Genomic DNA, 25,285 nt, shown 5'->3' on the forward strand with positions numbered 1-25,285 from the left:
AAAATCAATCACCTTTTAACATGTTGTATTACTGGCAGAACTTACAGTGAAACTGTTCCCATAAGGTTCAGTGTGCTGTAGCTAAACTATAATTCCAGGAGCTCAGTAAGTAGTCTTAGAAAGCTTCAGATAGAGCTGGGTAATTTCTTGAGCTAATCACACATCTAGTTAAGGGAAAGTGTATTCAGAAACCTGCTTCTGTAGGTAAAGTCAGTGTATGTCTGCGTCTGCTTTGCAGTACTTGAGGGGGCTGGGGGCATCTTTTGATGTAGGTGGGAATATTCATCATTCTTGGGGGCTCAGTCATTTTACGTGAGAAGAGCTAGATTGGGACCAGTCTTTAAGCAGCAAACTAGGTTAGTCTTTTCATGCTATCACAAAAACATTAGTTGCAGCCTTAGTGACTCAGTTAAGTTACCAAGTCTCAGCCTGTGTTTCTGTAATAACCAACACAAGTCTGTGATAGTATGCAAACTACCAATGCATTTTATGAAGACTAGCTTAAAAAAAAAAGCACTATGTCGCAAAGGTTGGAAACTTGACCATTAATTGAGAGAGCACCATGATACATACATACATATCTCCAGGGCTTTTTTTCAGGGGAAACGCGGGGGAACGGAGTTCCGTAACCTCTTGAAAATGGTCACATGGCTGGTGGCCCCGCCCCCTGATCTCCAGACAGAGGGGAGTTTAGATTGCCTTCCGCGCAGCTTGGCGGCGCGGAGGGCAATCTCAACTCCTCTCTGTCTGGAGAGCAGGGGGCGGGGACACCTGCCATGTGACCATTTTCTCTGAGGGCAACCCACTGAGTTCCACCACTTCTTTTCCCGGAAAAAAAGCCCTGCTTACCTCTTACTTCATATTTAATTACAGATTCAAATACAGTTTAGAAAATACTTTATTTGCATATAAAAGTTAATCTGTTTTACAATTTAATAAGAATCTGTTCCCATCCTGGCTTTTACAAATTTCACATGGTACCTAGAAGATAATGCAAAGCTATTTTTAATTTACATAGCTTCATACTCTTGCAGTCTGGCACTTACTTCGACTAGTAAGACCTAAAACTATTTTTACAGAGTTACATTAAATTACATCAGACATGAAATGTAATTTTTATAGTAGGCTATGCCTTTTCTAAGTTCACCCCCCCACCCCTCCGGAACTTGTCTCCTACAAAATGTAGAAAGTGTACATATGCTTAGAATAGCATCTCTCACCAATGAGAGAATCCTAAACCTCTGGATGTGGCTGCTGCACAGAAACAATTACCCAAAAGTTTTCATAACTTCTTGCTGTGTGTAAAACATTTCAACAAGGGAAAGAGGGTATTGAAAGTACACTTCTAGTGTACAGATTTGCCTCAGTCCCTTTGATCTTGGCTGAGTCACTGGGTGAAGAGGTATAAAGCTGAGGAACCGTTGTACCTAAAATTTAACACTAAGAATTTTAATCTTGGCCAGCTTCAGAAATCAGTTTCTGCCATTTTTTCTAAAGTGTGTGAACTGTAATGAACTTTGCTCTGAGAAAGAATTGCTCAAAACATGTTCTAGAAATATTACAATTAGTGTCAATTACTGGCAAGTTAAATGGTGTTACAACATTATTACTGCTACAGGAATCAGGCTCTTAAGGAAGACATTCTTTGTAATGGAATATATCAGCACTGGATACTAGAAACTTGACAGATCCCTAAAACACCAGAAGTCCCATAGAATAGCACAGCTTGATCTACAGGAACAAAATTTAAATTCAGTCCTGTAGTCTTTGGCATTTCAGTTTATACAAAAATAGGACTTCATAGAGGAAGTTTTAGGTTTCTTTTGTAAACAGGTTTGATATTGCTACAGTTCAATACTGATTTTTAAAATGTCTGAATGGCCCCTAGCATGCTACAATCCCTGTCTGTTTCTTGAGACTGATCCACCTCGGTTGTGAGTTCTCACAGACCCATGCAATTGAAGACCTACAAAGCAAAAAGAAAAGATAAAGCTGTGAAAGTGGCAACTGCAGTATGCGAGCTCTATAAATCTCAAGTCTATTTTACCATATATGGTAAAGCAAACTTGCCTACAGAAAATTATGCCACAGTGCATCCTATTAATTACATCTGAACGGTCTACGCACTCATATGGTACAGTCCCCTCTTGCAAGTACTTGAGACTTTTTCCATTACTGTGTTTCCTACCTGTTTTGACATGGGTTGTATTATGGGGTGCAAACGAGCCTCTACATGTCTAAATGTGTTTCTCAAACCCAGCGTGTACAGTTCCTTTGGAATTATGGAATGGCTGGGCGGAGATCATGGTAATTGCATGGGAAGAGCTGCTAACATTTATTGTATCTTGGACCTCTGGCAGCATGCATACACTGGTACCAATTGTCAGTCCTTCCATGTGTGTGTAACATTATTAAAGGGACTTGGGTGGCAGGCAGGGAAGCTACAGACACACTGCTGCCATATATGACTCTGTCCTCCATATCTAGCATAATTGCAGTTTCTTTTTATTCTTACAAAAAACAATTTCTGAAGCTTCAATACCTGAGCAGAAAGTGTTAGATATTACAACACCCAGTCCAATTTCAAAAACAGCTGTCAAAAGTCTACTTCCCTGCAAAAATATGTTTTATTTCAGTGAAATGCTTTATTTTAAAGAAAATATTATAGGAGGGTATGAGGTACTACAATTTTCAATCTAATTTCCAGAAACATGTAATGGATGCTAAAATTCTACTGGTGTAGCAAGTTACTCTGTTTTCTTCAACCATATAGCCTTTATCACAAGATTTAACAATCCCAAGTGCCCAGGTCACCATGGGGCCTAGAAATTTCATTGTACTGCCTAGTATTTTCAGCAATGATTTTATTGTAACATTACTTGGCAATTCACAACCAGTTTCCCCGGATTATATCCTCTGTTTGTTCTTTCAAACACTGGTGTGTCTGCTGAACAAAGAAGAGAGGAAGAGACAATAAAGGTTATGAACTAAACATTTGACAAAACAACCAATAACTAACTTCAAAAAGAATGCTGCATATTTTATGAGAGGCAACCAAATAAAGGACATACAGTTTCTGAATTTGCTGCCTCTCGCTTCTTACCCAGCAGAGGATGATCTTCTTTGTCCTCCTCATCCTCATTAAGAAAATGACCAAGAGGCTGGTGGTGGAAAGAGTTAATATAGGAAGAACTAGATATCCCTAAACTGACTCCCATCACTCCTACGTGAATAGAATCTGTAGAGTAATAAAGATTTCAGTATTAAAATTGTTACATGTATCAGTCTGCATGAAATTCAGGAATAACTTTTAAGCAAAATGTGTCCAATTTTGAACCTACCTGTGCCAGCAGATCCTTTATTAGTACGTGGATGATTAGCATAATCAATAACAGTGCAAGAACGGCGATGCTGTGAGTCTGGCTAAAAAAACAAGTAAAACTGTTACAGCATGATCAGAATTTTACAAAATACGGGCACAATATTTTCCATGAGAGGGAGCAGCTGCCATCTGCAAACCCATTCTCATGTAGTTTAAAAAACCACTGGTTTTGCCTTTCCCCTCAATCTGGGTATGCATAGAAGCAGTACTCTGGGGCAGTATGAGGAGTGAGGGGTCTCTGCTAACCTTTCAGGTCCCCATCCACCCTTCCCTCTCTATGCTGTTCAAGTGACCAAGATCCAGATTTCAACTAACTTGTACAGCGTGGAGATGGAAAGCCAGCAGTGTCCTGATCTGCTGCTTTCAAGTACACAAATGTCGGGGAAGGGAAAAAACTGCAGTCCTTTTTTTTTTTTTTAAAGATTTTTTATTGGATTAGATGTCATTAAATTGTGCATTACAATCAGTTTCCTTTAATTTTTCCAATTCTAACCCCCTCCCTTTCCCCCCCTTTTGTTGACTTCCAACAGTTTTCCAACCCCTTGTCCCTTTTCCCTTACTCATTTCAAATTTATTCTATCTATCAAACGTAAACTTTCACTTTCTTCTAAGCTTATCTATATAACACAGTGCTCCTTCTGTCTTCCTACTTACTTTAACATCTAAATAATGCATAACTAAAAAATACATTCTTGGCATATTTTCTTTTGATAATAATCATTTAACTAATTTTGGTACTCTATACTCTATTTTATAATCTCATCTTCAATATGGGACAAACAATTTATCCCTCATTTAGCATAATTTTAGATGCTTCTATAAACAGTACATTCAATATAAGTCAACCAATTTAACTTATACTCTATATATTACTTTTTCTACATATCTTCATACTGTTTTAATTATATAATTATATTATACTTCCATTATGCAACTATCCCCCAAAAATAGTCAACCAATTTGACCCATATATACCTCCAAACTAATTCAATCAATTTAATACATGATCTATACATTAATATATATTTTCCCACCTTACTTAAATTCCTTCATTGCAATTATAAACTTATCTCCATTATACAATTATTGCCAGAAATGAAATTAATTAGTTTCTATCCTTATAATTAGTTAATTTCTATCATAATTCTTATAATAGCACCTATAATACTTAATGCTATATATAATAGTCTAATAAAATAGTTGCTTAGAAATTCTCATTTAACTCTCCACCCCCCGGTAAAGTCACCTCCCTCTACTTTTATTGTATTTCAGTAATTTTCAAACTGCCACAGTTCTCCTCCCACCTCCCATTTCTTCACTAAATATTGTTTCAGCTTCTCCCAATCCGTGTTGAACTGTCCTGGATCAAGGTCTCTCAGTTTCCTTGTCATTTTGTCCATTTCCGCCATGTACAGCAATTTATATATCCAGTCCTCAATAGTTGGCACTTCTTGCACTTTCCACTTTTGCGCGTACAAAAGTCTAGCCGCTGCTGTCATGTAAAATAGCAGTGTCCTATATTGTGCTGGAATGTCCTCCATTCCCAAGTTCAGTAGCAGGAGTTCTGGGTTCTTATTAATTTGAAATTGTAAAATCTCACTTATTACTCTTATTATTTCCCCCCAGTACTGCCTAGCTACCTCACAAGTCCACCACATATGATACAAAGATCCCTCATGCTTTTTACATTTCCAGCATTTATTAGACGTGTTCAAATTCCCTAGCACAATTTTCTTTGGTGTCATATACCAACGATAAATCATTTTGTAGACATTCTCTTTAATATTGGTGCATGTCGTAATCTTCACTGTATTCTTCCACAAGTATTCCCACGCCTCCATTGTTATTTCCTTATTAAAGTTTATAGCCCACTTCACCATTTGCACTTTAACTGTTTCATCTTCAGTATACCATTTCAGCAGCACTTTATATACCTTAGAGATTTCCTTTTTATCCTCTTGTAAAAGTGCCTGTTCTAATTCCGAATTCTCCATTCTTATCCCTCCCTTCACACAGTCCGAATTATAAAGATCTCTGATCTGTCTGTACTGAAACCAATCGTAACTTGGAGACAACTTGTCCTGCGTCTTTATTTTGGGTTTAGAAAATTCCATTCGGGTTATCTCCTTGTATGTTAAACACTGTTGTTCATTATCGACAGTTCTCGGATCTATTACTTCATATGGAACCACCCATGAGGGAATTCCATCTTGTAGGTAATTTCTGTACTTCTTCCAAGTTGTGAATAGGCTTCTCCGAATATAATGATGTAAGAACATAGAGTCTGCTTTTACTTTATCATACCATAAGTATGCATGCCATCCGAATATTTTTTATATCCTTCTAAGGTCAGTAATTTCCGGTTTTTCAGCATCATCCAATCTTTCAACCACACTAAACAAATTGCGTCATAATAAAGTCTTAGGTTGGGCAGTTGCATTCCACCTCTTTCTTTTGCATCTTGTAACACTTTCATTTTCACTCGAGGCTTTTTGCCTGCCCAAACAAAATCTGATATTTTCCTCTGCCATTTTTCAAACTGCTTAGAGTCTCGGATAATTGGTATTGTCTGTAACAGAAACATCACTCTTGGCAACACATTCATCTTAATTACTGCAATTCTTCCCAACCATGACAAATTCAGTCTGTTCCATTTAATCAAGTCTTGCTCTATCTGAGTCCACAGTTTCTCATAGTTGTTTTTAAATAAATCTATATTCTTTGCAGTCAGTTCAATTCCCAGATATTTCACCTTACTTGTTACTTCGCAGTCTGTTATTTCCATTAATAGTTGTTGTTTTTGTTTAGTCATATTTTTACATAATATCTTTGACTTCTTTTTGTTTACATAAAATCCTGCCAAATCTCCAAACTCCTTAATCTTCTCTATTACTTTTGGCATATTCTCCATTGGATCTTCCACAATTAGCATTATATCGTCCGCAAATGCTCTGACCTTATAGGAAAAGTCCTTTATTTTTATTCCACGGATTGCATTGTCTTCTCGTATCTGTATCATCAGTATTTCCAAAACCAAAATAAACAACAGTGGAGACAACGGGCAACCTTGTCTTGTTCCTTTACCTATAGTCAATTTCTTGGTCACCTCGTCATTCACCACAATTGCTGCACTCTGGTCTCTGTAAATTTCCTTTACTGCTCTTATGAATCTTTCTCCCATTTGTAGCTTTTCCATGGTGGCAAACATAAAGTCCCAGTTCAGATTGTCAAACGCTTTTTCAGCGTCCACAAAGAAGAAACCAACCTCCTTGTCACAACGTTTGTCATAGTATTCAATAGCATTTATAACTGTCCTTAAATTGTCTTTGATTTGTCTATTTGGCAAAAAACCAGCTTGCTCCTCCTCAATAACTTCAGAAAGCCATCCCTTCACTCTTTCCGCCAGTATCTTCGCAAAAATTTTGTAATCATTATTAAGTAACGATATAGGTCTATAATTTTTCACATTAGTCAAATCTTGCCCCTCTTTGGGGATCAGTGATATATTAGCTTCACTCCAAGTGTCTGGGATCCGTTGATCCTTTAAAACACCATTAATCACATCTTTTAGGAATGGTGCCAGTTCATTAGCCATTACCTTATAAAATTTGGCTGTAAGTCCGTCCGGTCCTGGCGCCTTTCCCAAGTTTGTTGACTGTATTGCCTTTCTTATTTCTTCCTCCGTTACTTCATTGTTCAATTTGTCTCTCCAAGCTTCCAAAATTACTGGGAGCTTCATTTTCTCCAAATATGTCGCTATTGAGTCTTTATTCACCTCTTTTTTATTATACAATTTGGCATAAAATTTATAAAAGGCTCTGCTAATAGCTGTCTGTTCCAGGTACACTTTATTGTCCTCACAGATTTTATTTATTATTTTCTTCTCCTTTCTCTTCTTCAATTGCCATGCCAAATATTTCCCAGGTTTATTTGCGCCTTCGAACGCCTTTTGATTCATTCTCTTAAGATTCCATTCCAATTCTTTGTTATTCATTGCTGTCAGCTGTTCTTGAAGAATTTTAATGTCCTGGTAGATTTTCTTTTTCCCTGGTCTTTTCTTTAACTGTATTTCTTTGGCTTTTATTTTCTCCGTGATCTCCTGTCTCTTCTCTTTTTTTTTCCTGGCTCTTCCATTTAAGTCCATTAGTATGCCCCTAATTACTGCCTTGTAGGTGTCCCATACCTTGTTGGTTGGTACTTCTCTATTCATGTTATATTGTATGAAAAACTTTGTTTCTCTTCTCAACATCTCCATTAAAAAAAAAAAACTGCACTCCTGTGGGGAAACTGTATGGGCCCCATGTCCTTTCGTAGCCAATGATGGCACCCCAATTCTTCCATGATATTAAAAAACTATAAAAGGATAGCCCCGTAAGTTTTATTATGCATAAAAAACAAGGAAAGAAATATGCAGGTTAAGGGTATCTGGCACATAGAACTGAATTCAACTTTCAAGTAGCAGCAGTCAGGAAAATTCAGGATGACTTAGGAAGTGACCTAGAAAATCCTAATTAGAAGCTAAATAGCTGATAAGCCATAGCTAAGATTTTTTCCAGAACCACTGCAAATGAGCAGTTGAGAACTGCTCATTTGCAGTGGTGCTGGAAAAAAATCAACAAAAATGATTTAAAGAGAGTTATTTTCCTGAAGTTTCGTTTACTGCAGAAAAAAATCAGGAACCCCCTGTCCTTGTTAACTTTGTACTGCTGCTTCTTCACCTTGGTACTTTCCGTGTAGATAGCAAAACAAGTATCTATCAGTGTCTGATGGAATTTGGCACCCCTTACCCAGAATGCATGTGATGTGTTGGGTCTGGAGAAGCTATCAGGCAACAAGAATCTTTCATGTACTGGTTGATGGTTTATTTCGTCTTCAATTGCACTATGAGCTCGGCTCGCATTACCCCGAGATTTCTGCAAAATAAAACGAAAAAAAAATAACATTATTTTAGATACAACACGAAATTAAAAAGGGTGCATAAGCATCAGACAGGAGATTTATTCCAGCCATGAACCAGAAGGACATTGGTGCAGCATGATAATACAATTTAACTTGTAGGTTGATAATCTTCAGGGGCCAAGGTGGGTCAGAACCCTAAGAATTATCAGCTATAAATAGTCAACATTCAGTTTCAGTATTTGCATTTTTTTAAAAAAAATAGGCTTTAAAAATAATAATTCACCAAAAGAAACTAAGAGGAATTGTTAACCCAGGAACATATTTTCAAAACCTCAGTCAGTTCCCTCACCAGGGGGAGGCCTTAAGATCTACTACTATTCTGAAGCCCGGATTCTTGTTAACAGGAATGATGACTTACAATTTGCTTTTGGGATCCCAAATGTTCTACTGCATCTACTGAACTAATAGGAGGCAGGATATTATTTCGGCTCAGTGGCATCGGGGAAGGTGACGACAACTGCTCATTTGCAGCGGTGCTGGAAAAAATCAACAGCAATGATTAAAAACTGCTCATTAATGCTAGAAAAGAGCCATCATGAACACTACATAAAACAAACTGCATGCAAAACAGATGCTGCAACAGAAGCACCACCTTGGGGAAAAGATTTGCATCATTTGCAAGGGTGAGCAATATCTGCACCTTTATTATACAATAAAATGATAATGCAGAAAGACTCTCTTACAGGACTTCTTCAGGGAATAGCTGAGGAGTGTAAAGTAATTTTAAGGACAGACTACCGTCCCCTGCACCCACCCTTTCGGGCAGCAACAAATTAGTGTGAAACATTTACAATTTCATTTTATTTAACTGATCTCTTGATTCCTTCACAAATTGGTTTCTGTAGGATTGTTTCCAAAGAGAGAGGGATTTAGATAGAATGGCATAGAAACATACAGTCGTGTTCCCCTGATGACTTCATCCATAGATCTTGGAGTCCCTGAGCGAGAAAAGTTGGTGTTGATTGGATGCAGGGTACGTGGTGGTGGATTACGCCTTCTAGCAGACTGAGCAGAATAGGACACTGAAGATGTGCTGAGTTCAAAGGCGCGATTTGGCCGAGCTGTGGTGGACAGGATAGAACTGGAGCCTGGCCTGGTAAGCAATTTGTCATCTAAATCTCTGATGGGGAAAGGTTGGGAGAGAGCACAGAAGCAATATGAAATATTCACTCACAGACTAGCACACTAGCGACATAAATAAACTTAAGTACAAATATGGCAACAGCAGTGCAGGACAGACAAATTTTCATTCATTCCAAGTCAGTGTATTCACTTTCAGTGACAAAAAGATACTAGACTGTGCTTATTATTGGGCAATGCATTTGGCAAATCCACTAGACTAGTAACTAATTTTTTTTTAATTGCATTAAATCCTGCGTATCTTTCCAAAAGAATTAACTATGGTTCTCTGGATCCAATTCTTTGGTTTTAGGAATTTATTTTTGCTGGTGTGGCTTGGTTAGTTTCAGTTCTTTTATTAAAACTTATAGACCAACAGGTCATAAGCAAACAAAAAGGAATATAATAATATATCACTATACAGGCAATATAAAAAAATACAAGAATACAAAATTAGGAAATAATGCCATTAAATGCCATAGACAAAACTTTTGCAACTGCAAGAGTCATGTTTGGATTGGCATCTGCTAGTAGCTGAGCTACAATACCTTGTTTTACAACAAGATCCCATTTGGGGGGGGCTTGGTTAAATGGTGAGCTTATTACAATTCTTAATCTGAATTCTTAAAATAAATCTGACATACAATCTGCAGTTGCTTGGAACCAAGCACTGTGAGAATTCAAAGAAAGGCAACTATCGATGCAATCCTAAACAGTTACACCTTTCTAAACCCCAATGAAGTCAATGGAGCTTAGAAGGGTGTAACTTATCTTGGGATTTTACAGTAGGTCTCTTCAGCTGTCTTTAGTACAGCTTTCCTAAGTAGTGCTCTAGTAAGCAAAGCTGCACCATTCTAAATTCACTGGCAAAAAACTCTGCTTAGGGGGGCACTGTAAGACTCAGGTTACACAAAATATGTTCGCAGGTGCCTAAACTGACATATTTTTACACAACCATATGCAGGCTATGAAATTAAGTAGGTTTAACTACCCATCTGAATCTGGGCCAAGGGATAGGCACAAATATATTGTTTCTCACAAAATATATATAAAAAAACAGATGTTCAAATGTATTGTCGAAGGCTTTCACGGCCGGAGAACGATGGTTGTTGTGGGTTTTCCGGGCTGTATTGCCGTGGTCTTGGCATTGTAGTTCCTGACGTTTCGCCAGCAGCTGTGGCTGGCATCTTCAGAGGTGTAGCACCAAAAGACAGAGATCTCTCTCAGTGACACCAACACGTGACACTGAGAGATCTCTGTCTTTTGGTGCTACACCTCTGAAGATGCCAGCCACAGCTGCTGGCGAAACGTCAGGAACTACAATGCCAAGACCACGGCAATACAGCCCGGAAAACCCACAACAACCATCAGATGTTCAAATGCTGCACATGAAATCAGGTGCCAAGTGAAAGTCTGAAATTTCCATACAGAACAAAAAAGGTTGCTCTTCTTACAATATCTTATCTATCACGGGCAAGTTCTTTTGGTATAAAGGAATCCCATGAATCACCATCAGGCCATTCAGATTGCGTTGTGGGCTGCAGCTTGTTCCTTGAGAAAGATTTACCTGCAGATCACAAGACAGCACATCAGGACTAAGTGAAATTTGATGGTGAGCACATGCTTATTGTCATATTTATGCCTAACAAAGAACGAAAAGAGAATGTCAAGATTTTAAAGAAAAGCTGTGAACTATCTTCATATCCCAGGTAACACGTAACAGGCCGTGAAAGCTCACACAAACAGAACATTTTCCATATGTTTTTAATATGTTATATTGTTTGTTATAAACAAACGAAGGTCTAGTTCGCATGAAGTAGTTACATTCACAAAAGTTTACATAAATGAATCTGGACTAACCCCTTTCAGACCAGACAATGTTTAGTCCTCCTGTACCAAACAGTACTTAACGGTATCAGACTTGCCCTACTTCGTGCTAGGACTAAACACCTCGATCCTAACTGCATTTGCATGAAAATCTGATGGATGGATTCAGTGGAACTTTCTTCCAACTAGGCAAGAGCCGGACTGCTGCATTACCCCTCATAAAACATGCACTGCTTGAAGCAAATGTCAGGAATTAGGTGACCCACTCTTGGGGCCAAACCAGATGACCATTTCAGCTCTTGAAAACAGCAGACGGAAACAGGAGCCCCTCGTTCCCCTGCACCACAGTCCCTGGCAGAATCAGGTTCCTATGGCATTTTGAAAAGTTAAAAAACTCCAAACAAACAAGCTTTAAAATGGTGCCATGTCCCTATGGCAGACGTGGGAATGTGGTATCATCTAGTTCGGCCCTTAGTAATTTCCTGACTTGCCTGCACATCTAGTAAACTATAATGTCAATTAGACAACTGGCTTTACAGCACGTGCACTTCCCTTTACTCTTCTGCCACCAGGAAGACTTTGGAAGACTTTGGAAGACTTTCCTCAGCTCTTTTTTCTCTCTTTTCCCCAGGTCCACAGTAGCTGGCTGTAGTAGCTTCTGCACTAGTATCACACAATACCTGCCACGCGCAGCCAAATAGTACTGCTATAGATTCCAATGGAATCAATAGAGTTACTTGCAAGTACTGAAAAACATCCAAAAAGACCCAGTCACAGCTGATTTATGCTCTAGATGATCCCCTGAAATCCCAGAACGTGATGAAGGGATTATAGGAGCAGGGGCCAGTACTGAAAGCACAAACACATGCAGGATCTTTGGCGTCTTGTCAAACTGTAACCGAAAAAGACTTAACGTAAACACAAATCTCACTGAAGCATGTTATTTATTTACTTCTTGTATACCTTGTTTTTCTCCCCAGTAGTAGTTTACACCCAGAGTAGTTTACAGCCTTTCCCATTATATTCTCACAACAACCCTGTGAGGTGGGTTAGGCTGAGCGTGTGTCACTGGCCCATGGTCACCCTGTGAGCTTCCATGGCAGAGTAAGGATTCAAACCTGGGCCTCCCAGATCCTAGTCTGACACTCTAATCACTACACCATGCTGGTTTATTAGATTTCTTGCTGAATGTATTCAGGATAATAGGATATTTTATTCTATGCAGGATAAACTTGTTAACCTTGAATGTTATAATCATATGACTGAAAAATCAAGATATACTAGTAGGAAGATGTTGTTGTTGCTGCCTAATTGGCTCTCAAGGGGAATCTGAGAAAGGATGTGGCTTATTTGCAATTCCATAGAAGCAAATGTTTCTTATCCTGGTGTAGGCAAGTTTAGGACCAAGGTAGTCAGTTCTGCCTAATGTGGAAAAGGCCAGAAAATCCACCCACTGCAATGACATTGACAAGAAAAGAGCTAGCCCAACACCCAGGCATACATACTTCTGGTGCTTTTCTCTTCTTTTTGGTTTTGCATCCACATCTGCATTTTGAGTACTATACATATAATAAGGTGTGCACACAAAAGACAGAGGATTATACAAGGAAGTGGAGAGAAAAGAAATAAGGAAAGTAATTGAATTAAAATGAGCAAAGTTGATTAAACCTTGGATATTTATCAATGTCATGGATACCTGTGCACATTAAGAGTATGTGGAGCAAAACGAAGAAGCTTTAACTGAGTTGCTTTGCAGTTCAAATCATAGAAGCCACATTTCTCTCTGTTGTGTACTAAGTTAGATGACATAGTATCCACTGTGCATGTTAATCAGAATCTCACAGCATACTTATTATGAAAGTAATACACAAGTGTTCCAACGCTTTATAATGTGATTACCTCAAATTTCAATGAAGAATGTTTGCAAAACAAGAAGAGACAGAATATTTAAAAGTTATGAGAGAGTATGACAGAAAGAAAGTTTAAAAAGGACAATCATAGTCAATTCCTGACAACTTCTAATGTTTAATGCAACTTTAAGAAAACATTAGGCATTTCCAAGCCTGAACATCAACTCAGCCTAACATATATATCACTTCGCTTCTTAAGCTTACCGGATTTGAGGCGAGGGAGGGCATCTTAGGTTGTGGCATTCGAGGTACCAACAACGGCAATGGTTCAAACTGCATAAAAGGGCTTCCTGAATCTGTCCTGCTTGTTTCTGTGGTTATCGCATTCTTCTCATCATCTACCAAGACCAGAACAAGCAACATCACTATGCATTAGTGAGTCTTAAAGGCAAAATTTTAAGGAAGGTAATTTTTATGTCCTATAAGAATGGTACTAAAGATGGGTTTTGTTTCCTAGATTTTTGTCACAGAGGAACAACAGATTCAATATAATATATGTTGATGTGCCGGAAAACTACATCTAAAAATAAAAGCAGAGCGAACTGGAGATTCTGCTGAGCATACTGACTACAGATCATTATCTCAGTTTGAAATATTCCCTATTCCCTGAAACTATGCAGGGATCAAAGCCATAATGGGTTGGATCTTGTCTAAATTCCATGTATGGAAGCACACTTCTCCACCTCTCCCATTATGAAGCAGCCCCCATTGTCCCCCAAATTGCTGCTCTTGTGGGATAGGGGAACCCTAGAAGCAAAAGGGTGGGCTTGAGGGCTGTTTCAGGAGGGAGTAAATGCCCCCTCTTGTGAGTGCAGATCTTTTCTACAGGATCCAACCCTAACAAAAAGTGGCAGGGAATGAGCAACAACGTTTTCCAAATGCCTAACATTTCAATTGCCCAATTTCATAACAAGCTGCTGCTAACAAAATTAGGTACTAAGAACCCAACCTGAGATCACACCTCTGTTTTGGAGAAAGATAACGTGCCATAACAAAAGCCCTGTTAGATCAGACCAGTGGTCCATATAGTCCAGCATGCTGTCTCAGACAGAGGCCAACCAGTTCCTCTGGGTGACCTTGGGTCAGTCACACAAACTCAAGACTCACCTACCTCACAAGGTTGTTGTGGACATAAAATGGAGGAGAATTATGTAAGCCACCTTGGGTCCCCACTGGAGAAAAGGGTGGGGTATAAATAAAGTAAATAAATATATTGCCTCGGACAGAGATTAGGCTAACTGGCCTGTAGTTTCATTGTTCCCCTGGGACCCCTTTTTAAAAATCAGTGTAACACTTGCTACCAATGCTAAGTATTTAAAATATATTTGTGAAAAAGATCATAATAAATCTGTTGATCAGATCATGTTTCAGCTGTGACACTTACCTGAAACTGACCCTTCCCAATGTCTACAGATTAACTGTTCCATATAGCCCAGAACTTCAGTCCACACATCATCGAATATGCAGGAAAGAACAGCATCCCTCATGCAGTATGGCGGTGAGATAGGAGGAAAACCTAATTTCTTTCTGCGAGATGAAATCCCTATTTTCCTTTCATGTAATTCTTCTTCCCTGAAAAAAGACAAGCAGCTAGCAGAAGTTAGACTACAGTAATTTTGCTGAATAAATTTGCATTTCAGGAATTCTGATAATGTTCTCAAAAGTTCAACTAGTTGTCAGACAGGCAAGTCAGCCTGTCTGCCATACCTGTGAGCTTCTGAGCTCCGCACCAACTTTAACTGACTGTCATTTGAACTGGCGGGGGGTGGGGGAGAGAGATTGGGGGTATAATCTTTCTGGGAAGGCTTTACTTCAGCATTCCAAGCAATTACTATGTACAAGTGCACTTCTAGGGAGCAATCTCTAATAAAGACTTTTAACTCATACAACGGTGTCTGATGAAGTGGAGAGTCTGAGAGAATCCCCTAGCCGGGCTTGATGTTAGTTCATTGCCTGAGAAACTACAGAAAAAGTCCACTGTAAGCTCTGTCTGGAACTTTGTAGGTGATAAACGTTAATAAAGAAGGGAACAATATAATCATAATATAAGCTGTAGTTTCTATAATCCACCATATAATTAAGATATTTTCATCAAATGATATATAAATAAAATATACAACAAAGGGAGATGGATTTTTGGATCACTGTAAGCTTCTACTGTTCTCCCAACACAGAACTACTTATTCATCCTGACCTTATAGAATGAAACTTAATGCTAATTAGAAGTTCAAAAAAGTAACAGCATGTTTTGCTAGTGGAAAACATTTGAAAATTAATCTGGATAACTAAGAAATGGCAAAACCAATCCATAGGATATATCCTCATGGAAAAGTCTTACAAAGTATTTTCAATTATTAGGAACATTTAAATGGCAAAACAACTATTTTTGTACTAAAAATACAACGCTGGCCCACTTCAAGAAATCTTAGTCAATTCATCCTATGAATTTTACAGCGCAATACTATATAAAGTTACTGCAGTGTGGAGCAACTTTGCACAGGATTGCACTGTTACTCAATTAAAACAACATGAATTTGCATACAAATGAAAATAAATGCACACTTCATTTGTTTTATGGGATAGTTTAAGCCACAGCAAGCAGGAATATGCAGTTTGTATAAGTACCTCCCAAAAATAATCACAATCTTTTTTTTTTTAAATCATGTTCCCAATTAACTGGGAGTGCTTTTTAGTCTATCAAAAGGTTTCTTGATTAATCTAACCAATGTATTGATAAAAGGTTGCAACTCTAATTAAAACATGTATGTTCATCTGGTTTATAACAAACATAAAAATAATAATTTGTTATGCTACCTATTAGTTTGTAACATTCAGAACAAACAGGTATCAATTTAACCAGGGCTCATTTTGAGAGGGAATGCGCAGGAACGCAGTTCCAGTAGTTCTCCAAAAAGGTCACATGTCAGGTGGCCCCACCCACCTGATTTTTGGCCATTTTGGGCCCGTTTCGACCTGGATCGGGGTCAAAACGGCCCAATTCGGTCCCAAAATGGCCAGGATCAGACCCAAAACAGCCAGGATTGGTCCCAAAACAGCCAGGATCAGGCCTCTGACAGGTGGTGGATCACTCTCCTGCTCAGCAGTGGCCCCATCCTGACCATTTTGGGCCCCTTTTCAGTCCCTTTTTGGGCCCAATTTCGGCCCTGAATGGGCAAGATTGGGCCCAAAACAGCCAGGATAGGTGATGTCAGGGGTGTGTGGCATATGCAAATCAGTTATGCCAATGACACACTTCCGGTAATGGCAAGGGGCATGGCATATGCAAATGAGTTGTGCAAATGAGTTATGCTAATGAGTTCCTGCAGCTTTTTCTATGAAATGACCCCTGAATTTAATAATAAATATTATCAGCCACTTGCATTACACATCACTGTAAGACTAATCAAATATTCAATACGTACATATCTCTGCAGTCAAAAGCTAAATATTCCTCTATTATGCCTTCTGAAACAATCACTCCATCATCTTCTTCTTTTTCCAACAAACACAATTCAGGAGGTTTTGAAAAGTTATCTTTTTTATAAACAGGAGTTACAGAGAGGGAAATCTTTTTGCCTAAAATACTAAACCTGAACAAACAAAAAAGAAATCAAGTTGTTTTCAAGTAGCCCAAAACAAGGAGGGCTTTGTATTCTTTTTATACACCAAGTGTATAGTTTTGATGTCGGCTATATGATGATCTACTTCTACTACTATATGATGATCTACCAGGGGTGACTTTCAAAGGAGGACATATAAGCCCATATATATGATACATGAAAGAAGACCAAAGAGAGAAGATTTCTCATGATTCTCCCTCTTCACTACTGCCCCATCCCAGAGCAGGTTTTGTTTACAAGGGTCTACAGGCCACCGTCTCTTATCACAGGATTATCTGGGTGAACAGAAAAGGGCTGCTGAGGGGACACAGGCAATATCCACATGTGTGAGATGCTACCTCTCACAGGTATACATCCAACCCACTTCCCTCTGGAAGCTTGTGCCATGAGCCACAAGGGGCTCCATTTTTTGAAGGAAATGTTGTCCCTTCTGCCAAAACAATACCCAAAATACTCTTCCTGGATGACAGGCACTTCAGAGACAGAGTAAGAGAGGTGTTGAAGACCTGAAGTGGGAGGGGGCAACTTGCAAAAATCCCACCCACCTCCCCCCTTTAGCGAACATTTTTCATGGGCTCCAAGCTAATACTGCCAGTTATACATTAACCACACTGCAGTTACTTTCAAAATTATGGTTTGTGTAGGAAGTCTAATACCTGAAATTATTATAAAGGTGAGTAATTTCCAACCAAAAAAACAACACAGAAGATGTTGTATTACTAAAAGGTGTGCCTTTTAGGCTTTGGGCAAAAATGGTTTGTTGCTCATAAGGGACTTGCGCTAACACTGATACTTACTCACTAGGATCTTTCTCTTGCATTGGGCTTGTGTCTGATGAATCTAAGGTGCTGCAAGGTGAACGAGGATAAAAGCTATAACCTTCATCTGTGGGGTTCACCACTTGTTTTCCCACAATCCTACAATATCAAAGAGAAAATTAAAAAATAATAAAACAAATCAAAGTATGCCTAACAAAATAAGAAAATGGGTTCAAGGCATCCAGCAGGTACAGAGGATACAGCCCCCCCTCATTTTTTTAATATGTGAGCAACAGCAACAGATATACAGACGAACTCATCACCCACTTCTGAAGAGCACTTTTATATTGGAGAGTGACCTAATTTGGTGTGACACTCAGTGCCAACCTATGTATACAGAGTTAGTTCAGTCTTAAATATACTGAAATCAACAGGCTTAGACTGAAGTAACTAATCAGGATTGCACTGACTGAATCCTAAATATTTTGGCTGCATGACTGTTTAAAACAGAGCTCCCCAACATGGTGCCCAGAGACTTTTCACGACACCTGCCAAGTGTTTTGAGAAAGTAGGTGGGGCCAGAGGGACCTTTTGCCCAGCAGGGTGTTTAATTGGCTGTGCAGATTTTTAAAAATCTTGCTTTGGCAGCAGATGCTGCCACAGTACAAGAACCTTCATTGTGTGACTGAAGGTAAGCTGTGTGTATGCACAAAAATATTTTGTAAAAAGTATGTTTATTTTAAAAGGCATCCTGTTAAAAAGAGCTTCTGCTTGAAATGCTGAAGAGTTGTTATTAGAATTATGCATTCATTTGGTGGTTGGCAGCTATTTTGTGGCTGTGTCCACCACCCTGTATCAGAATTCCAAAGGTGCCCACAGGCTCAAAAAAGTTGAGGACTCCTGGCTTAAAATATCAATATAAGATGATGATGTGCAACACCAGGCTGATAAAGCACTTAGCATATCCTAAAGGAACCCCTTCTTAATACTGAGCTGTTCAGCATCAACACAGAGAATCAGAAAGAAAAAGCCATTATGATGGTGCTTAAGTAGGAAAGTGAGAATTCTAAGACCATGGGCAACGGGTAATTGTATATGTTGGTGGTGCACCATAAACTTCTGTTGCATTGTTGGCTCAAGAAAAGAGGGAGATGTAGTTCTTTAAGAAGAGCTGCCAATGTCCACGCCTACTAACTTGGCTACTACCAATGATTAATGGCTTTGAGGTATGGGACAGCATTTAAATGCAGAAGGTGAAAATAAGCACAGAAATACTAGGATAACACATGCCCTTTGCTTTCCAGTTTGACTTAGGATCCCAGCAGTGGGGGAAAAAATTGGGGGGACAATAGTTGGGGCCAACCATGTCTGGAACGCACTCTGTAAGCTTAGTAGCACAAAGGACATTATCGTGCGTGCACTACTGAGGTTTCACCTATGCATGAGACATCAGTTCTGTAGAAGTTTAAAACTACAGCCTTATTCCTATTACAAATTTCCTGTCCTCTAGTACAATGAAACATCCAGCATGAATATATTGTCACGACACCTGAGATGGGGAAAGCTCAATGTCCACTGTTGGCACTCTTCCTCTAGGCCTTCAACATAGACACTTTGTTTCTGTTCATACAAAAGCTCATCAATGTGTCTAAATATCTGCTGGACTTGTCGTGTCGCAGCTTTATCAAATTCCTGAAGGGAAAACAAGAAGAAAAAAATAGAAAAGGGCAAACCGACTGACAACTTAAATAGGAGACAATATACAGGCTGAGAATGCTGAAGAGTTTTCTCATATAAAGTAAAAGAAAAATTAAACTTCCAATACACCAATGTAATCAGCCTGCTTAAAGTGGTGAAGCTATTCGGCCAACATCTTCCTTGCTAAGTTCCTTCGCAGGGAAAGATTCAACTAATCCAAATCTGATTGCATGCTGAAGCACTACTACAACTCAGCTAAAACTGTGCAAATTTACTCTACTTACATAATATCCCCAAGAGAAGACTGAGCTGTCTTCCGTAGAGGTGCCTGTGAAGCTCTGACTAGCTGACCATGAGTTTCCATTGTCCACAGGAATGACAGGCTGGTAATTTAATTCTTTTGTACTTTCAGAATCACTAAAACACACATTTGACGAAAGAAAAATAAATTAGAATATGATTATAAAATTAGAATAGAATCAAGTCATATGTATCATGATAAATGAAACTTTTCATATGGATTAGGATATATGGAGAACAGAAAAATGAACATCTTTATTTGAAGATTCAAGTTAAAGTACCATAAAATATGCACACACATAAAGTCCTACTAACATTTTTTATCCTTGTCTGACTCTTCAATGCTCAGATGGGAACTGCACAAAAAGGATGTCCACTAATGTCAAATATATAAAGCATTAATTTATTATATCAAGGAAAAAAACTGTTAGCTGCGCTGAAATGTAATGACGAAGTATGATTTGTCATGATGTGACTGAGCCCTCAGACCCCACCTCCTAATGCATGACTCAGAGACTGACCACTTCCAAAATGCCAACAATCCTCATTTTGTTGTGATGTATGAAATGGATGAAAGGACAAGCTGTGATTTGTTCTCTCTTACAAACCAACATTAAACCATGATTTGAAATCTTATTTCATGGGCAACAAACCACAGTTTGTTGTTTCGTCCTAACTGTTGTAAACCAGGAAGTCTTCAATCTTTGAGTGACAAGCCAAGAAATGAGGGAGGAAACAGCTCCATGCGAACCCAAAGACTTCCAAATCTCATTCCTATAACAGCAAAATATCTGAATAAATACATCTGAATAGAATTTATGCTACTTTTGAAATAAAGTTTAACAATTCTGAAAGAATTACATTAAATTCTAAATTATTAAAGTCAATTATTTATAGCTTATAATATTATGCAAGTACATGAACAATTAATAGTCTTTATTTTTGTCCTGGAACCCCAAGGACAGCTCAGTTATATAATTAAAAAAAATAAATTACTTTCTGTAGCAACTGTAACAGAAAACACAAAGGAAAATACAAATGCAGAGGATTAACGGGCAAGGCAATGAATATTTGGCTGCTCCTTAATTAGGTATGCTTTGCAGTGTGAAGAATCAAAACAATCTCTCTTTTGTGTTTGCTATCTGTTGATACCAGCTTATCAAGTGCCTAGCATAAGGCTATACTTGATTTATGGAAGAAGTGGCATTTGACCATTGAATGCCCACTGACAATATCTGACTGGACACTCAAGAGGTATCCAGCCCTAATAGGAAGAGAGCAAGGGCAGTAGCCCTGTTACCAGCGTACACCATGAAATGAGAGTGGATAACAAAAAAATCTTTTTCTACTATTATGCCACCAAGCATAATCATAATGTTACTACTCCAATACCTTAAGACATATTCTTGGCTTCCAGTGGATAGATAACTGTCTGTTGGTGAGTCTGGCAAGGGATGATGTTCTAAGGTATTCTTTGTAAGTCCTTGGCTAATGCAAAAACCAAAAAATTAATTTGTTAATCAAAACATAAAAAATGAGTTCCTCTGCCAATGGGTGTTCATAAGGTGGTGGTGGTTGTTTTTTACCTTATGAGGCCTACAAATAGAAAGGAAATGTCCTTAACCCTGTATGAAAACATCCTGGATACTGATTGTATTAATCCCACACTGTGTAATCTGCCTTGAGTGTCAGTGAGAAAGGCGGACTATAAATGAAATAAATAAAAGATTAGAGATTTAAACAATAGTGAGACTGGAATTTCAACATGACCATTTCTCCAGAGATACGATAATTGCAAGTATAAGGAGGCAGCTATGAGATTATTTATCAAAACAAGGCAGTTTACAATCTGTAATTAAAAAGAACGAACAACATCTATCCTGCCCCGTCTTAATAAAATTCTGCGACTTACATTCTATTAACAGTTTCAGTGAATAAAATATTCCTACTGTGTCTCCTAAAGATTTCCAAGGATGGTAGCCCCTCACCTCCTTGGAGGCCTGTTCAATAAACAGGGAGCAACCACCAAGGAAGCACAGGCCCTCATCAATGTCAGGCAGGCCACCTTTAGTGAGGGAGCACCCAAAAGACAGAAAGCTGAAAACCACCACTAGTGAACATGAACATCATAAGAGGCTTGAGTGCTCCTTCCCCATCCCGTCCATTTTCATTGGTGAAATATTACATTTACTATGTGATTTGAGCTAACAATGGTTAGCACACACTTAAGTCTGTATGTATAATTTCATCACGGCTAGCTCTGAAAATGGGAGAGGAGAAAGGAGCATACCTTATTCCAAAACGATGCTAAGAAGGTCTTTACATCTGCACTGGGCCATGAAAATTAAGATATTATCTTAACGCGTAACACAGAGCTATAGTTAACAGTGTTCATTTTTGTATTACCCTGCTTTTGAGCATTTAAACTATTCTAATTGTATCATGTAACTCTGTACTGCGTTTGCTCAATTTTTCTACATTATTGAACAAATAGATATTAATGAAACTGTTGGATGTTGCCAATTCCTTCCCCTCCAATTACTTACCAGGAACCCCTTTACAAAATGGCTGTCAGAACACGTCTCCTTTGCTCAGGCTCCACTCAACTTACACTGATCACACCCTCCCTCTTTGAAGGGAATGCTGACTCTTGTCTAAATTCAACTTCAAAATGGCATTGTACCCCACATAAAAATCTAGAAGAATTAAATCTCATGCAACTTCTTTTAAGACTATGGGAAAGTCCAAACAATTGCAAAGAGTATGGAACCGTATGTATTAACTCCAAAACCTCTACCTCATCTTAATTATTTGGTATACTGCTCTGAATAGTATATGATTAGGGGACAGGAGGGTAATCTTTCTACTGCACTGGCATTTAATACCTCCCAAACCTTTCCACTTAGTCAAGACTTATTTACATGAACCAAGGTCAGCAGTTGTTCTCTTAATGCCCTTATACAACCATCATCTATTAACAGAAAATTCCTAGGTGATCCAGCTATAAATGATTTGATTTAATATCTCAGGCCATTCTTAGCTATCAATAGGTAGCCATATTAGTCTGCTGCGGCAAAAACAGAAAGGGCTTGTGGCATCTTAAAGGCTAACAAATTTACTGCAACATCTGTTAGTCTTTAATGTTTTCACAAATCCTTTAATATGTTTTAGGACAGTTATCTTTCACCACAGGATCATTTTCTGGTATTTGTTTAGATCCAAGCAGCTTTTCTACTGGTGAAAAAGAAAGGGCCCTCTTTGATCACCCCAAAAAGCTATGTTGGTGATCATAGGACCAGATTTACAAAAGCTACATGGAATGGGGACTATAGTAAGATTGAGTGAAAAAGCTGGTGGATCCAACGAATAGTTCACGTGATTCAAAAAGGAGTGATATGCAGCCTGATCCTATACAGAATTTGGCATGTTTAACTGCATATAGCCCAGATCTCAGAAGCTAAGCAGAGTTGGCCTTGGTTAGTAATTGGATGGGAGATCTCCCATGAAGACTAGGGTTGCAGAGGCAGGCAATGGCAAACCACCTCTCTTAGTCTCTTGCCTCAAAAACCTCACCAGGGATCACCATAAGTCAGCTGTGACTTGAAGTAACTCTCCACCAACTGCATATAATTACAGCTTTGAAAGCTCTAGACTTTGCTACAGCTTGATGCTTTCTTTACCTTTACTTCATCTCCTGAACACTTGAAGAAATAAAAAGTGGCTATTCCAGAATAGCTGTATATAAATATATTCTCAAACTAGGGCTTTGAAAATGTGAAATATGCCATAAGAGGTACAGTTCAATGAACAATGTGCAGTTACAAAAAAAAAATTGCACTGTTTAAAAATTCCAGTCATAAGAAAGACGTATTATGTTAATTGATATAAAAAGTGACTGATAATAACTGAAAAGTAAACTTTATAGTCCAGGCCCTCTAGACCCGACTCTGATCAAGCATAACTATTTCTCCCCCACCTTTCAAATACACTCCCTGCAGACTCCACAGCTATTTCCCGTATAGTATTCACTAGTGTTTCAAAGGTGATGGAAATCATTCTAGAACATGGAGACCCCTTTCTTGACAAGTCACGTGGCATTGTCACTGTCATAAGGGTGCTGATGCCAGAAAATATCCAGTATGACAGTCTTGATCCAGACCTTACTGGGGCAAAGTTACATAAAGGGTTACATATAGTGTTTTTTCTCATGTTCCTATTTATTTTCCTTTTTGTATACCTCATTCCAAATAAAAGTTTTGTTGGCGTGCATGATGCCCCTTGTGTGAAACTTGAATATGCTTCTGCATTAATGCTGTCAAATTCCCAGTGCTGACAATTTTCTCCCACTCTGTGTAGGCTTCTAAAAGTGAAATCCTAAGCAATTATGGTGTTCAATGGACTCAGAAGGGTGTAACTGCTTGGGATTGTGCTATAAATGTCATGGATTGTGATTCTAAGCAACAAAGAATATATGCATACATAAAAATGCAGAGGTGTGTTGTAAGAATTACAACCACATACTACCATCACTATGCAGCTGCAATTTTTCCTTTTTAAATGCATTGCCTCAAGCAGTAGAAACAAGCAGTAGAGGCCTCCCTCATCAGTCCCTCCCTACAAGCTGTCAAAAGTCTAATTCTTCCAGAAGGTGGATGCTCGCAGGGTTAAACATGGGGCGGGGGGGGGGGGAGAATCCCTGCATATAGAAAGGCTGTGTACCAGTGAATAGGGTTCTTACTTAGGCTTCTTCCTGACACCCCAATATTCTGCAAGTTGGAATGATAGGTAAGTATGATACAAGTAGGTATCTGAGGAAGGGAGCTCTGACTCTCGCTTATACCCTGAAAATCTTGTTGATCTCTAAGGTGCCACAGGACTCAAATCCTGCTGTTCTACTGCAGACCAATACAGCTACCCACCTAAAATTAAGCAGGAACGATGACTTTTTTGTGAGAGGGCAAACGCTATCACACAAGCCCCAACTGCAGCATGAAATACCCAGCACAAGACACAGGCTGACCCACCTCAGAGGGAACTAGCTCAGAGATAGTTTAGGCGGGCAGCTGGGTTCGTCTGTAGTAGAACAGCCGGATTTGAGTCCAGTCCTCAGAGACCAGCAAGATGAGCTTCCGAGAGAGTCAGAGCTCCCTTCTTCAGACCCCAAGGAGGTAGCTCAGGGAGACTGCTGCTTCCCACCCATATATCCCCAAGGAGCCTTTCTCACTGAGGTGCTGCATTCCTGCTGTCTCTCTGCAATGAAGTGGCAAGTAACTGCGCTGGTCCAAAGCAAAATTCATTAAGACCAACCAAAACGACACGAAGCACTGGGCAAACTTTCTCCAGGCCTCTTCACTGCGGTGGACGCTAAAAGGAGGGGAGGGGGACCAAACCATTCCACAGCTTTCCAAACCGCAGCAGTTCAAAGGCCTCCACAGAAATCCCGAGCCCGAGGAAAAGCTCTGCCCAGCTCCTAAGCCCGCCCGCTTCTCTTCTGGTTGATCTCAATCAAAGCGACGGCAGGGAGTTTTGCTCTAGGCACGCAGGTTGTTTACACGCCGGCAGGGGGAGGCCAGCGAGCACCCGCGGCCGCGCAGGAAGAGGCCGCGGAGAGGGAGGCCACTCACATCTCCAGGGCGTCGGGGGGCACCGGCTTCCGCGTGTATCGCGAGATCATCCTCCCGCCTCAGAGCTTCATCCCGGGCCCGGCCGCCG

At 39.2% G+C, this 25,285-nt stretch overlaps 1 protein-coding gene across 4 annotated transcripts; it reads right to left on the reverse strand.

The window, feature by feature from the left end:
- Positions 1 to 880: 880 nt before the first annotated feature.
- On the reverse strand, positions 881 to 25,285 carry FAM149B1 (family with sequence similarity 149 member B1). 4 transcript variants are annotated; one of them, XM_054982542.1, is made up of 15 exons: positions 25,198 to 25,285; positions 20,966 to 21,061; positions 19,558 to 19,690; positions 19,125 to 19,267; positions 17,615 to 17,734; positions 16,620 to 16,787; positions 14,582 to 14,769; positions 13,402 to 13,535; positions 10,915 to 11,027; positions 9,237 to 9,461; positions 8,700 to 8,817; positions 8,170 to 8,295; positions 3,342 to 3,423; positions 3,104 to 3,238; positions 881 to 1,966 (listed from the first exon to the last, which is right to left on the reverse strand). In XM_054982542.1, exons 1-15 carry the CDS (start codon positions 25,245 to 25,247, stop codon positions 1,893 to 1,895), a joined length of 1,905 nt encoding a protein of 634 aa, XP_054838517.1. In that variant the 5' UTR covers positions 25,248 to 25,285; the 3' UTR covers positions 881 to 1,892. The 4 variants fall into 4 exon arrangements, with proteins under 4 accessions (XP_054838517.1, XP_054838515.1, XP_054838516.1 ...); XM_054982540.1 differs by lacking the exon at positions 25,198 to 25,285 and adding an exon at positions 24,881 to 25,049; XM_054982541.1 differs by having other exon boundaries at positions 1,878 to 2,947.

Source organism: Eublepharis macularius, chromosome 6 (assembly GCF_028583425.1).
Source record: "Eublepharis macularius isolate TG4126 chromosome 6, MPM_Emac_v1.0, whole genome shotgun sequence".
Taxonomy (NCBI): Eukaryota; Metazoa; Chordata; class Lepidosauria; order Squamata; family Eublepharidae; genus Eublepharis; species Eublepharis macularius.

Coding starts and splice junctions, on each gene's coding strand:
- FAM149B1 (XM_054982539.1), bottom strand. CDS start 24,966: ATGGTTTGGTCCCCCTCCCCTCCTTTTAGCGTCCACCGCAGTGAAGAG. Junction 19,691..20,965: donor AGCCAAGAATATGTCTTAAG/GTATTGGAGTAG, acceptor TGTGTGTTTTAG/TGATTCTGAAAGTACAAAAG. Junction 16,788..17,614: donor CAAGAGAAAGATCCTAGTGA/GTAAGTATCAGT, acceptor TTGTTTGTTCAG/GTTTAGTATTTTAGGCAAAA.